The following is a 16,282-nucleotide window of genomic DNA, read 5'->3' as shown; positions in this document are numbered from 1 at the left end:
TACAAAGAGGATATGGAGGTAGGCGGGACTTGGGTAGGGCAGTTGGAGGAAATCGTGTGGCACAAAAAGCCAAAAGCTGAGGGGGAGGGGGGGTCTCCTTTCATTATAGCACATTTAGGTGAAAACTGTAAAATGGCATCGTCACGTCACATGGAGGTTTGAGGTCAAACAGGAGAAAATGCACGCAAATGCTCATTAACTAACACGCAGACCCTGACTCGCTCCACACACAGGGGAATGAAACACTGTCTGGCTCAAGTGACCTTTACCCTCTAAAACTGCCCTGCCCATCTGGCCTCTGACCTCTATTATTCTGAGAGTCCCCCGGTGAGGTTTTTAACCTGGAAGGGAGGTCTTAGTGGATCCTTTTTCATTAGTCGCTTTGAGGGAGGCTGGGGTGGTCCTCAGACATCCCGACTGAGGCAGAAATAATTGAAAAAACTGGCGCCCAACCAAAAAGCTTTCCAGTTCTACCACCTAGTCCAGGATCACAGCATGCACCAATACTGGCTACAAGTTGCCTGATCCAAAAGTTACCAGACTGACAGACATCACAAAGTTCTCCTTAGTCACGAAGATGCAGCGGCATCTCGACTTCCTACTGCGACTAAGGAGGGACAGTTTACCTTGCCCCATTCATGCCACTTTCAACACCATTCTCACACCATGGAGAGTGTCCTGACCAGCTGCATCACTCCGGTTTTAGAGCTACAACGTCTTTGTCTGCAAGACCCTACGATGGACCTTTCTACCCTCCATTGTTGACATGCACCGCCTGTCTTTGGGTGGAAGCCCAAGTGGTGAGTATAACAACTCCACACAGATACACACCCTCACACATACAGGGGAGGCAGGACTGGAAGTGTGATTGCTGCCTACTGAGCTACCCAGCCATCCAGAAGCTTACATCTGATTAAATATGAACAACTTTAATAATGTACCAGTATAGGATGCTGGCTTTCATCCAACACCCAACATCTGTCCTCAATACCCCTGTGGAGCCACAGCGTAGAGAAGCAAGAGACAAGATCCCAGGCCAACAAGCAGCCATCTCGCCCTGCGTGCTGCAGCTGCTACCACTTCAGATCCATTAAGAAGATGCTGAGATTTACACACCCCGGTTGTTTTAATGCGCCGGGCTGATAGCTGAGCTTTCTAATAGCGGCCCTGTCAGAATGCGACTGGAGAGGAAGTGAAGCTGCACGCGGAGTCTGACTGCTCATCAAAAACACTTTTACGTCTTTATCCACCGCACTCATGGCCACATAAATTCATGAAGTATTCCAGGAATACATTCCTTTCAGCAACTATGACCGCGGTCGCGTGATGTTTGTTATTATGTCACTCAGGATATAAATTGATCAGAGACAGCGTAGCACCACAATGGCTAATCACAAGTGACAGTGGGCCAGGCCCCTCCGCCACATTCTCAGAGAACCAGAGATCTTATCTACCAGTGGATGTGCTGGGATATGACCATCGGGACTCTCTCTCGACTCCATTACACTTCGAGTAGAGTGGAGGAGCCCTCCCTCCCTTCTCATGTCCCTTTGTCCTGCTCCCGCCTGGCAGAAGGTACCGGAGGATCTGAGCCAGTTTTAACAGCCTCATCCCCAAGGCAGTTCTCTCAATACCCTGCTGCCCCCCTTAACCCCCAACCCGAGCCTAAATATATCCATGCCCCTCCACTGGCACTGGTCACTTGCCCTCCCTATTTTTAGTCAATCGACATTATACTTACACAACTGAATATGCTGCTACATTATTTATTACCATTGTTTACGTATGTGAATGCACTAAGTATATACACCCTTGAGTCCAGCCCCCATTAAACTATTATGACACCCCTCCCCCCATAACTTGCTGTCTCTATGTCACACCACAGTCCCGGGGGAACATTATTTCATGCCATTCTTTCAATGCATATGGATGGTATGACAATACAGCCAACTTGACCTGAATTAAGTAACATTCATTAAATCATAACCCAACAGGGCAAATATGACTGAAAATATACACAGCTATTGTTTTACCTATACTACTACTAATAATAAACCTTTTCTGGTAATTCTAATACAGTTGTTATAATATCCATAGTGGCAGACAGTTTATGACGTAGGTGGAGCTGATCATTTTGATATGTAAAGCATAATAATATAGTGGTTGACAGGGCAGAATGCATGCAGCGTATCTTGCAAGCCAGTTCATTGTTGCTCGGTTTTCATGAATTCAGTTGACTTGAAATTGCGGCAAGCCTAATTTCAAGGTGCTAGCGCGGATTGTGGCAGAAACAACGTCCGTTTGTCCGCGAACAAAACAAAACAAAACAAAAAAGGTCTCCCAGCCCTGGTAACCAGCATTCTAGGCCGTCTCCCCTCAAAGCATGTGACCTAGAGATGAGCTGCAAGCAACAATAATCCTCACGTGCTCTATGAACTTTGGACATTTCCGGTCGCCCAAAGCACTACTGGGATCGACAGTGTGTTTAATGAGAACGATTACCTGCTGCGTGCACAAACACAAACATCACGCTAACGGCTAGCCAAGTTAGCTGGCCATGAAAAACATGGGAGTGAAGAACGATTCAAAGCTTGTTTTCAAATTTCACTGGAATACGATGTTTGCGTTCCAGATTTAATTCCGGTTATTGAGCTAAGAACTCAGAATCAGTATAATCTGGAAATCACCTTTAATATTTATACAAATTCAGCACAAACCATTGAGTAGGATTATATTACAAAACATACCCATGTATAAGATGCAACATTTATAAATGTCAATAAAACAAAACACACCATAGTTTTACACAAATACTAGAATTCATCGAATATCCACTTGTGTACCGATCTAAGGGTAGCTCTCTGCACTCCTGCGATATTAAGATTATAGAGGCTTACAGTGACCCCAGTGCCTTTCCTTGCCCTTATGACAGCCCCTTGATCTGCGAGGTTCTGTTATTCAGCTCACTGACAGTGGTAAGTGTCAAACACAGCTTTAAAGACCCACAATAAGCTAGTACGGCTGGTGGGAGGTTCAGGGGGGGTTGAACTGGGCCAACAAAGAGATGGATGGGCAAAGGTGGGCTGGAGTGGGGGTAAGGGGGGCCCACAGAGATCACCCCTCCCCCAGATAGTCAAAAGAAAGTTTCCAAACCCTCTCCCGATTCTCACAGCAGCCTGCAAACTGGCACTGAAAGTGATGATTATGTGTCACCAAACCCTCTTTGTGGCATTACAAACAGGCAGCAAGCCCCAAACACCAGGCTTCTTGTTTATATATCATGTTCTTTACATGCACCACTAGATACTGGATATCTATTGATTTCTGACATGACACCAGCTCTTTACGAATCTTCTATTAAGCAGGAAAAATATGCAGCGAAGGAAATTCACATTCATATAATACAGAATAGAGAAATTCAATACAGAATAGAGGAAAGTAGCATGTTTACACTACCCTGAATCACCGTGCTTATTGTCCAGTCACCTGTAAGGTATCATTGAAGCACATTCACACATTTATTTTTATTTATTGATACAGCTCCTCATTTCACCCAGTGCTTTTCCATTCCTCTTCTATTTGCACTGAACAACACTTCATCCCACTTCTGCAAAGCTACACTCGGGCTCCCAGGTCAATTACAGTCTCGCCCCATGAATAGGCCGTGGAGAAAAAAAATAAATTATAACTTAACAAAGCTTTAACTCTTTCCAATGAATCCTTAAGGACGGAACAAAGGCGCCTTCTTTCGATTCATGGTAAAAGCTATTTTGTGAAGGAAGCTTTTGATGATCGGTTGCTTGAGGACGGGGCTGTATAGAGAGAGAGGATGCGGCGTGGACAAGCGGGCCGCTCTGGGTCCGATCGCCTCGCTCCTGCCATTGACGGGCATGATAAAAAGCTTCCTGAGCTCAAGCTAATGAGCAGTAGAGAAAGGGGAGAGAGAAACCTTCAAAGAGATAACATTTACAAAAATAAGTGTTTCCTGGAAAGGCCCGGCGATTGAGCATGCTGACAGGAGACCCACACCACACCAGCTCCCGACCGCGAGCTCACACAAACGGCTGACAAGCAAATAAGAACAGCGATTTATGGATGGGGGGGGGGGATTTCTTTATCCAAGGGGGGCTGTTAGGAGCCTTCACTAATCACACACATCCTTTGCACGACAGCCCGGCTGCCTGTAATACTGCAAATTACGTTAAAGTACAAATTGAGCATGAGCGCTGACACTGACAAATACACTACACAGAGAAAGCCCCCTAAAAAGAGTCTTTGATCTTCAGCAGGCTAAAAGGGAATCTACATTTCAGCCCCATTTAAGGGAGAAAAAGACCCACTATTCCAAAATGCCGCTCTCTCCATCGGGACGAAAGCGCCTTGAGATTGTTCTTATGCTCTAAAGGGCTGTGACTCGTGGGCATTAATTAGGCTGCTACCCGGGGGGAGAACCACCTGCATCGTGCTGGACAGGAGCCACTCAACACTGAAATATGGCACCTCAAACTGCCTACTCAGCAGCAGGACAACAGGTTGTTGGTTTAAGTCCCGCTGTTGTTCCTCGAGGAGAATTACTTAACTTGGATTACATTAAAATACACCCTGGATTATAAATCATGGTAAAATGCTGAGATCCGCGCTGATGTAAAAACACATATAAACTGCAAGCTTCAGGGAAACCAGACATTAAAATTACTGAGCAAAAACACATTTATGCCTATATCAGATTACAGGAAGCAGACAATCAAAAATAACTGATTTGCAAAATTATTTTAGTTAAAGACAGAAAAATATTTATTAGGCGTGTGTGTGTGTGTGTATCTCTAAGCCAGGGAGTTTGAGTGCCTGTTTCAGCATTGGCCTACGGATATGTGTGCATATGCATGGATGTGCGTTCTGTCACAGAGCCCCACATGTGTCTCTCACTCTCACTGGTGCGATGAGTGATCAAATCCAGGAGCAGTGGTGAGCAGGCTGACAGGGGTGACCCCCATGCGCATTTAATCACGTTTCACTCTGCCTTCAGGGGAGAAGTTGTTCTTATAAAAGGATCTGCAGATGTAGCTCACTGACCCGTCCGCACCTTGGGTGTCAATTGCCAAGCTAAGTAAACATACATCGCTCCGCCCCCTAAATATGTACATATATAATTATATATGGCCGCCGGCCAGTAATTCATGGATGCTATAGATACGCTGCACGTCATTCCGGAAAGCGGCACAGCGTTCATTACTTCAGGTCAAAATGGCAGCCATCAGCATAAGAGTTAGATGGCAGTGAGTCACAGAATCTGACCCTTCTGCCTATCAGCAGTGTTTAAGCACTGAAAGTCATTGGTGTTGCTGGGGTAGTAAAGTAATCCAAGGGTTTGACGGCAATAGAATCCACATCATCATAATAGGATATAATCAGAGGCAAATATTATTATTATTATTATTATTATTATTAATCAATTTAAAATAATAGAGAGCATAAATGTTGCAATCACCGGTGCAATCACAGGTAATGTGAAATCACTGACAAACATGATGTAAACAGTTCTGATCATATAATAATCCAATTTATTGTTGTTTATCATTTTAAATGTAATTTTTTTTCTCAACTATTTTGTGATAGTGTGGATTTTTACCCTTTAATTCATGCAGGAGGCAGATTACATATTTTCCCTATTGTAAAATTAGCATAATGTTAGAAATGCCACTTAAATCTGACCTTTTCTGAATGTTCTCCTCTGGGGGGGTGGGGGGGTTTATGGGAAAATGAGGACTCAATACTGCCGACAGTGACAACCCCCAAACACATGGCTGTGCATCTAAAAGGGGCAATAACTTGCCTACACTGCATAATGTTAGACAACAACATTTGGTGTGAGTTTTTTCTGCATGTGTCTGTTTTGTGTTGATTGGTCAATAGCCTAAACCTCGACTAGCTTTTCCTATGACAAGGTTCGAAATATTGGGCCCAGCATGCTGCAGCGTCCCAGCCTGAAGCCTGGGAATGACACTGAAATGGGCACCATATGGGCTACCTTTTAAGCTACATCATCCATTCTGCTTTTGATTTATTTAAGACAGGGTTGCCCAATTCCGGTCCTGCAGGGCCAGTTTGCGACACATTCTGCAGATTTCCCTGCTCAGACACACCCAATAAATCTGGTAATTAGCTGATTAAGATGTGTTTGAGCAGGGAGATCGGCAATCTGTGTTGGATTTTGGCCCTCCAGGACCGGAACTGGGCAACCCTGATTTACGACATTGTCTGTCTGGGACACTGATGAGCAGATATCCTTAACAACCTCAAATCTCTATCAGAAATCCCCCAGTTAATGTTTTTTTCCCCTAACAAACTGTGATACACTCCACCAGAGCTGGGAACAAGACGACGTGTTTCTGTCAGCATTTACTTTTATTGTGTCATGTGCCGCATGCTCTGAAGAACTGGGAATATTCGTGGAATAATGAGTATCCCCTCTGGCATTCTCCACACCCAGATCATCATGCTGCTACCAGCTTGAGATCAACACTGCTCCAGTGGGGCATATGTCAGCATAAACACACCATTAACTAAGAGCTGGCGTATTTAGTACAGTGCAGTCATTTTCCACCCATTTTTCAAAAGGTATCAACATAAATAGCAAAACAGAATTAGCCGATGTGAGATAAGTGAGTAGATGGATAGATTGTTTTTACAAAAACAGAAAGAAGGGGAGAAAAGGAGACAGAAAGAAGCAATTGAAAAAAAAAACGTTTAATAAACATTTCCTACCCTTCCTGAGATAGTAGCGAATGATTTCAATGAATGACCAGAGAAAAAAAGGTGATTATACTGAAGACCAAGACACAGGTAGATAGCTACGTTTTAAGCTTGTAGCACCATTAAAGAATTATTAAATAATAATTAATGGTATACAAGATCTTACAGTAAACTGACAGAAAAGGTGCATAGACTTCTTCAAACTGCTACTCTTGCTAACTCCTACTTTCTTCTTCTCAAAATCATTCCCTGAAATCGGCACCTTCCTGACTCAATGCAATGCTCAATTTATTAGCTGGCTATAGAAAAATCCCCTTTATCTACTAAAGCCTGGCAACCTTCTTCACATGAACCTGAGCTATTAGGTTCTAATAGACCGGGGGCCAACAGACTGGGAAAAAAAACGTACACAATCAAGGTTAAGATCGAGAATAAGACTTGAATCATAATTGGCTTGAAGCAGTGCACCCGATTTAAACATTAACACCTATTAAACAATTCCTCTTAACAGAGACGTAAAAACCCCCATGTGGCAGAAGAGAACCCCTGATTAAATGGCAACCAATGAGATTCAGAAACTGCCATTCTTTTAAGAGCATGTTCTGGTCAGAAGGTGGTTACTTACTGGCAGCCTGTACTCGTGCCTTGCGGCTCACAACCAGCCCATAGGAGTTCTGGGCCACGCATTCGTAATCTCCCTCATCCGACGAGCCATCAGACCTAGTCTTCTGAAAGTGGCCAATCAGCAGAGAGCCGTTGGCGAACATGGCATAGTTCTGGTCCTCGGTGAGCCAGCGGCCGTTCCGCCTCCACAGAGTGGTGATTGGCGGGATGCCGTCCACCTGGCATGGCAGCATGAGGGGCTGCTCTTGCACGGCGATTATGTCACTTGGCTCCAGAGTGAAGGAGAGCTCTGGTCCAGAAGTTACACCTGGAGAAACGCAGACACACATGAGTGATTAGGTGGAGCTTACAAGCAAAAATTAACTGCATACATTAGAACATGAAAAACCATAAATCCCCAAGACAAAAGCCCAAAGGACATGTGTACACATACACAGCACAAATGTCTTTTTCACAGTTAGCGTTCTTTTTGTTAAACAACGGCCACCTTTTTCACTGAGACAGTAAACTAGGCAACAGATAGACAGAGTACTGGGCACCTTATGGTCCAGTTGCAGGAACACCTTACATTGTCATTTTGTGCAAACATGCAAACCCATTTAAAGATTCTACTGCAACCTCAACCACATCCCGAATGAATCATCTTGTGATAAATAAAATGTATTAAATCGATTCAAGCAAATACTTCTATTCACCAGAAGGCCTTAGATCAGAGGTTAAAGATGAAACACAGACACCATGATAAATATCGAAATGTAAAAGAAAGAAAGAAAGAAAAAGGAACATTTTTCTTTCAAAAGGTTAAATTGAGATAAATTGAGTTTATAGATATTCGTATTTTCAATAAGCTGGTTTCACATGGAGTAGGAAGGGGGGTTGAACCTCACAGCCAACACGACGCCTACCCTTTAGTGCTGAACTTACTATTATACCAACCCATCGCAAGGCACACTGACACACCATACACTCACACACACCATACACTCACACGATACACTCACACACACCATACACTCACACACACCATACACTCACACGATACACTCACACACACTATACACTCACACACCATACACTCACACACACCATACACTCACACGATACACTCACACGATACACTCACACACACTATACACTCACACACACCATACACTCACACCATACACTCACACACACTATACACTCACACACACCATACACTCACACCATACACTCAAACGATACACTCACACACGATACACTCACACACACCATACACTCACATACGATACACTCACACACACCATACACTCACACGATACACTCACACGCAGCATACACTCACATGATACACTCACACACGATACACTCACACACCATACACTCGCACACCATACACTCACACACACCATACACTCACACGATACTCACACACACGATACACTCACACGATACACTCACACACCATACACTCGCACACCATACACACACACACACCATACACTCACACGATACACTCACACACGATACACTCGCACACCATACACTCACACACCATACACTCACATGATACACTCACACACACCATACACTCGCACACACCATACACTCGCACACCATACACTCGCACACACCATACACTCGCACACACCATAGACTCGCACACACCATACACTCACACACACCAATTTGCAATATAGAAATAGAAAGAGCCTGATTTGTCCCTTAACTGGGAGCACATGTGTTAACTTGGGTAAGATAATAACTTACTAGAATGGCATCTTGTCCTCCAGGAGGTACCCCAACCCTATATCCAATACTACCTGGGATAAGATCTAGCCCCCCCCTACTTAACCCAGCGTGTGACAAACAGTTAAAAGTTTGATGGATGGATGGATGATGCATGGATGGATGAATGGGTAATCACTTACAGAGACAGTATGCAGGTTGTGGAATTGCAGTGGTGGATTGGACTAAACCTGTCACAGACCTCTGATTTGTTGGTAATTTGTTACCAAATCTAAAAAAAAAAAAATCTTAAACACTGAAAAAGAAGCACCAATCAAAATGGAGAGCAGAAGGACAATGGGGCACGTCTGAAGAGGAGCAATGAAGGTTTCACTTTCCAATGCATCACACCATTTTTTTGTGCTGGTCTGGAACAGCACCAATACAATTAGCACTAGAAATTAATATGTCATGTAAGAGAAAACATAAACATAGTTAACACATTCAAAACTATAATACTTAAAAAATACAATAATATAACACAATAAAATAAGTAATTTCTCGCATCGCCATATTTTCTTTGCCTATTCGAAAACTAGGTCAACAAAGGCATTATTTTCTCTGTGACATGACTCACAACTCTTACGTTTTACGGACTTCCAGTTTTGTATCTAATCCTGTTATTTATTAAAGGTTTGTCAGGTAAATGTATATAGAAATTCATGTCAGCTGCCAGTTACAAATTCTAGCACATATAGAATCTTCATTAAATCACACTTGAAAATACAGACCATTATGCTACCTTCTATAACTGGCAGTTCACACTTTCCCTCCTGATAAGTACAGTGTTGTAATCAGTGAGCATCATCACCACAAAGAGGGCTTGTTACAAAAACCTGCTCTCTTTAGTCCAAGAACAATTGGGTTCTCTTTGGTTTAACGCAATATGACTTACAGGTCCTTAGGGCACCACAGTAATCTGGAGTAATCAAGCCTTTTACACGAAGGGGAAGATTGCATGTGTATTTCAGCTGCAAGCACTCGCATCACATTTAAATGTAATCATTTATGAGACTCCTCTGTCCAAAGCAAAGCGAGGCAGAGTTCATTTAATAGCTTCGCGAAACGCCAAAGAATTGGAAATTAGTGCTTTTAATAGAGGTCCTGCCTTTTTGCCATCTGTACGGTTACATTTAGGTAATATAAGACAGTATTATACCAAACACACACACACATCGGTTTCCTTTCTGTATGTGTGTGAGCAAAGGAGAAAGAAGGTTCAATAATATTGTTTAATGCATTAAAATAATTTATATACAAAATGAATCATTCGACGTCACTATACATCTGATTTAAAAAACGAAAATGTTTACATTGAACATAATAATATTTGTCTTTAAATAAAACACCTCTCCACTCTTTCTACGGAAGGAGCGGCAGAGCCGGGGGGCGGGGCAGGATCGCACCGGCGTTGCTCGGCCCCAGAGTCCCCCCATTTTCATTGGCTGCGAGTGACGTCGGTCAGTGACCGCAGACGCATCTTCTCCAAACACACGTATGTGACGCAATTTGCATGAAAACACACGATTCATCGCCTCAACGAAAGTAATTTAAGAAAACCATCCTGATTTTATGTTATGCACTTAGAAAGAAGTCAGTGACAAACTTCACTTGTCCTTTTCGAATGCTTCCCGTTTTAATGTTGCTGAAATATTGTTTGTGAAAACAAACTGGAGCTGCAACTGATTGTTAATTTATACTGTCCAAAATATAATTACTATTCTAAGATTGAAAAAGAAAGAAAACAAAATCGAATCAGTCCTTCAAGCATATATTTCAATAGATGTCTTACATAATTAATTTTGAATAAAATGAAATTGATAAACCGACACAAGGCACCGTGTTATTGTTTGCCTCACAAAAATGCCAGTGGGCTTCCTCTGCACCCGGTGAGAGGTGAAGTCATGGGGAAATTAAAAAACATGCATGACGGAGGGGAGTGGGGAAGGAATATGAAAAGGAAAACAAATATAATGCATTTTATATAGATTTCATTATACACACACACACACACACACACACACACACACACACACACACACATATATATATATATATATATATATATATATATATATATATATATATATATATATATATATATATATATCAATAGGCTGTAATACACATAGCCTATATATTACTTCCACATGCCCTTTTTATTGGGTTTTTTACTATTGATGGTGTTTCTTCTGAAATAAAGAGGAGCAATCACATCTAATTGTAGTAACCAACCCACCTGAAAGGCTCAGTTAAATGAGGGGAAAAAACCCGAACTATTCAAAACAACACAAATATTACGTCATACAGCAGAAATACTACACGGTCTTGCGTGCGGTCAAATTGCCGGTTCAGAGTGAGAATACAAGCAGCCTTTGTTATGCCGAAAGCGGTCTATTGCAATGGTTAAATAAACAAAAAGTCTTGTTCAAAAACTCGGCATATACATAATATGGATTGATAACTGTCGAAGTTTACCTACTGCTTTACAGCCGATAATTCAGAGCATCAGGTTACCAAAACAGTTACCAAATAGATGGGCTATAATCATCCAAGGATAGAATGACAACACGTATTCAAAATACATTGTCCTTTCTGTCTGAATGGATTAGCCTACATGTGCAAGACACACTGAAACACGTTCATGGTACATTATGTATTTCACGAAGTCTCGAGACAAAAGTAGTACAATCGGCTTTTTATTTGCACCACAGCTGTTAAGACTGTTAGCTGTTGTGCGCTTGGGCAGCATATCGTTTCACCAAATACAAATGCTGAGAGTGACACCAGCAAACAATTGGATGTTAGAGCTGAATCAGTCTCTGATAAAGGAGAAAAAACCACTAAACTCAAAATACTTCGTTTACAATATGCTAACATTTTGTTATTGTTTTAGTTTATTTTCTTCAGGCGCGTGCGGTTCTGTAAATCATGCCACCCACCAGAAATTAAGTGCGTTAAATTTACTGTTGACTGCAATATGAATTGTCATATGCGATTTAAAACTGGTGTTTAATTGAGCTTCATCGCAAAATATACGCAATACACATTAATATAAGGCGGTAATCCCAAAGGCAGCGAAAACAATGCAAATAAAAACACTTTGAAAATGTCAAGAACTCGTGCTGATACAGCCAAGTTCATGGTCAGTGGGAGTGTTCAGCGCCAAGCGTAATGGCCAACCATGTTCACGGCACTGGTTACACCACATGAAGACAAAAGACGGCACAGTTCCAAAAAGGTGTCACCCAAGTACCAAAAACGATATCAGCGATGTCAATAACACACTTACCCACTAGAGCTCTTATGAGTACTCCAAGAAAGCATGGGAAGCTGAGCTTGGGAGCCATTTACTGTCTTTAAAAAACAATACGATCCGTCAAAAACCGAAACTCGCAAAAATAAATAAAATAAAATAAGACAGAATAGATGAAATCATCTGGTTAGGTCTTCATATTCTGAGCTCGGGACTAGTGGGAGTAGTATCTGCTTGCGCCATTTTGCACATCTATAAAGAAATTGCCAGCATCTCTCCCGTTCATTCCCTCTTTTCTTTCCATCAGTAGACCCCGACGCCTGCAATAAAACGCTGACCTCCCAGTAATCGCATGGGCTCTCCCTCCTACCGCCTTCCTGCACCTCCTCTCCTCCCCCTGCCTCATTCGTGGTTTCTTTCTGGAAGCACCACTTGGGAAAAGACTTCACCACTTACTAAACAGAGGCGGGATTTTTAATATTAATTGTTTTACAGTATCAGTGTTTCCATTTTAATTGCAATTGCATTGTTTTGGTCCTAGTGCCACAAACTATAATTCAATTATAATTTAGATTAATTACAATTACTGAACAAACTGTTTTTAAGTGTCATGTATTATTTAATTTGGCTGGTAACCCATGACTTCGACTTTACTATTAAGGACTTATTAATTCCAATGTAGCACATTTATAAAGGAGTAAAATATATGACGTTTCTTTTCTATTTGCATTGTCAATGAGGAGAGAAAATAATGAAATGTATGTTGATTTGATGACATTTGAAGTAATATTAACATATATGGGCTGTAGCTTTCATTATTATTTTCGCAAGTTGTAAACATCTATATTCAGTTTAAACATAAAACGCGGTAATATAGTCTTATTATACTGCATGAGAAAATAAGGAGAAATACGCAAGACCCAAAATCAGAAAACAAAAAAGCAGAAAATAAGCAGTGACCTCTACTGACAATGTCCGGTACTGAACAATATGTCATACGCAATTATAAAAAACTGGAAACTTGAGATCCAATCAACTCATACAAGCACAAGAACAACAAGAAAAAAAAATCTGTCTAACGCAATCAGCAGTAAAGCTCCAGCTGGTTTTCCGTATCACAGATTTATTCAACATTTATTATCTAGACGAATATGTGCGTATTAGACATAAATTCACACATAAATATCGGTAACTTTCTTTAAAAGATAACGTGCCTGACAGATATATTAACGATGAAATTGTGTAATACTATCAGTTCCTAAGCACATTTACAAAGAATCTGTGATTAGTACAACTAATTGAATGAAATACCCAATCGAACGATTTGCCAAAAATGCAAGACACGTACCATATTGTCTCATTAAACTTACATTAAATTGTACTAACCCTTATAACACTGTCAGCTGTTGGTTAATTCATTTATATTTAGACTGATACTGCATAAAAACAATATCAATAAAAGCATCAGCGCTGAAAAACAGCTTGGTGTGACCACTTAACTGCACACTCCACACTGCCTCTCCTTCAGAGATCCAGGCGTCTCCCCAGCGCTGATTGCCCCAGCAGAGACAGAAAGAATATACCCTCAGCTGAAATTTCAGGGGGAACTTTGATACTGCATATACTTAAATAATTTATAGTGAGAGATGACAACTGCACTATGTTACAAAGCAAGACCCCCGGAGAGATATTGCTGCAGACCAGAACTCTATGCCAGTCCCATCAGCCTCAAAACATATAGTGCAGGTATCTCTAGTCAATGGCAAAGGATATACTGTCCATTTCGGTGGCTTCAGTGTATGAAAAGCATTAGTCTGCTAATTATTTGTGTGTGTGCACCTCTAGACAGGAAATGGGAGTAGATGCAAAAAAACATTTCAAAACACTTATGGACAGATTACGTAAAGGTACCTTCAGGCTCTTTATTGAGATGTTTACATCAGAGCAGTTTGTATAGATTGCATGTAGGTGTGTGCGTGTGTGTGTGTGTGTGTGGGGGGGGGTGGTCTCAGCCTGACAACCTGCCTACTGCAAGAAGAAAACATCTCAAAAAAGGGTCTACCTGCTAACACCACCTGCAAGCTCTGCATCCTTTTCACGCAGCCTAGCAGCGTCGTTGGAGGTGGAGATCCTTACTTTGAAAAGCACAGGATACTATGTAAGTGTCACATTGAAAACTACTTTGTTGGATGGCTGAATGAAACACGACCAACTTAAAAGTGAACACCAGCCATATCGCAATTTAATTTACTTATACAGTGATTTTTTAAATTCTTCTTAGTTATATGCCACACCTTTACGTCCATCTGCTTTATTATTTTATTTTTTTTAAAGAAAAAAAATAGGACAAAGACTGGGAGAAGTGCAAAACGATTATACACTGCAAAGTAGGGTGGACATCAACAGGTGGATGGATGTGGAAGACAAATACTGTGTGAACAACACCTGTTTCGGGGAACTCGGCTAGAAGAGCAGATCCATCCTTACCTCCTCTACACGTTCAGGTTAAGACCACACTGGAGATTCCATGAAGATGTTGATCACATGGCATACAACAGCGACAAAAAAGAGCCGAGAGGGTTAGGCGCCCGAGATCAGTGCCGAGGGGCACAGTGATGAGGTGGACATGTTGCTGCCATGACAAGTTGTGTGCCGAGAAGGTTGAACTCATATAGGAGCAGCAGACACTCACGAATGTGAGTCAAGGCATCACTGGATGAAGCTCTTCCTCACAGCAACCCAGCATGAGCACCGGCTGAAACGACAAGGCCAGGCAACATTTCGATCTGGTGCTTTTACTTTCCCAGGACGGCACTCCAAAATTAATGAGACAATATGCTGATTGGTCTGGCAGAGCTTTGTCTTGTTCTATAATAATATGAAAAGACAGGGAACCCTAGTATATCAAACATATAAGCAGTACAGAGGTTTACCTGCAAACGGCATCTGAATTGAGGTAAGACTGGCAGAGAGTATACTTCACAGAGCTGCTTGACACGTTATTACGGGGGCCCTGTCCCCCACCCCCAAACGCATTGCTGTACGCCTTTCACCACTTCCCACATTCGTCGTTACACGATGCCCAGCAAATGCTGAGGTAAAAGAACGAAACTTATTACTGGTTTTCAGCGAAGGAATTCTTAACATTACAGTTCAGCCATCCATCCGTATTACAATAATGCTAAGTTGAAAAAATAATCTGTAGAAAAATGTAAATTAAATTAAAGAAAATGTATCTTTATAAAACTTAGAATGCAGATTGAAATGTCACGTATATAAAGATTATAGACGAGAAGTATATGGATAATGCTTGGACATGAGTTATGTTCCTCTCCACACTTCCAATGAAGGCAGAGATTAATGTGGGGAAATGGGAAGGGAAGGTTTAAAACTGCAACACATCCCTTATGCTGAATCTTCTGAATAGCTAAACATTGCTTCATTCAGGACATATATTTCCCAAAAGTATAAGCAAAGGATACACTCATGTGACAAAGATTATGACCCAATTTGCAGGCATTGGTGGCATTTTTCTATGCGCTTGAGCACCAGTAATCACAAACTAATTATAATATGAGGTTGCCATTTGTGGACCTTACACACTGACATTGTGAAGTGACAAAGATCAGCTGAGGCACCTATTGTCACTTACATGACATGAACAAAAGTCGACAATGTCAACACCACAGGAGTCCCAGTCCACAAAAAAAAGAGACGCCGATTCTTTCTTGCTTCTCATTCCATCAGCTACAGAATTACAAATATGCAAATTTCATGGTGTAGTTATACAATCTACCCAGGATCCAATGCTACGGCATGCATGTTCCTTAATGCTTTACGTGTCAAGTCCAATATGCAAGCACAAAGTCTGTTTACACCCCT

The 16,282-nt window shown here is 41.6% G+C and overlaps 1 protein-coding gene across 1 annotated transcript in view; it reads right to left on the bottom strand.

Annotated features, from left to right (window-relative positions):
• LOC125751969 (immunoglobulin superfamily DCC subclass member 3-like) overlaps nucleotides 1-12,800 on the bottom strand; it is a 40,743-nt gene extending 27,943 nt beyond the window's left edge. Inside the window, exons 1-2 of the mRNA XM_049031444.1 lie at nucleotides 12,437-12,800; nucleotides 7,379-7,684 (exon numbers count right to left, since the gene is read on the bottom strand). Coding sequence (XP_048887401.1) covers nucleotides 7,379-7,684; nucleotides 12,437-12,494 — 364 coding nt within the window. The 5' untranslated portion in view covers nucleotides 12,495-12,800. The remainder of the gene's footprint in view (nucleotides 1-7,378; nucleotides 7,685-12,436) is intronic.
• Nucleotides 12,801-16,282: the final 3,482 nt, after the last annotated feature.

This window comes from Brienomyrus brachyistius, chromosome 11 (genome assembly GCF_023856365.1).
Source record: "Brienomyrus brachyistius isolate T26 chromosome 11, BBRACH_0.4, whole genome shotgun sequence".
Lineage (NCBI taxonomy): Eukaryota > Metazoa > Chordata > Actinopteri > Osteoglossiformes > Mormyridae > Brienomyrus > Brienomyrus brachyistius.
The sequence above is the reverse complement of the archived record's forward strand: the minus strand, read 5'-3'. Positions and strand labels throughout refer to the sequence as shown.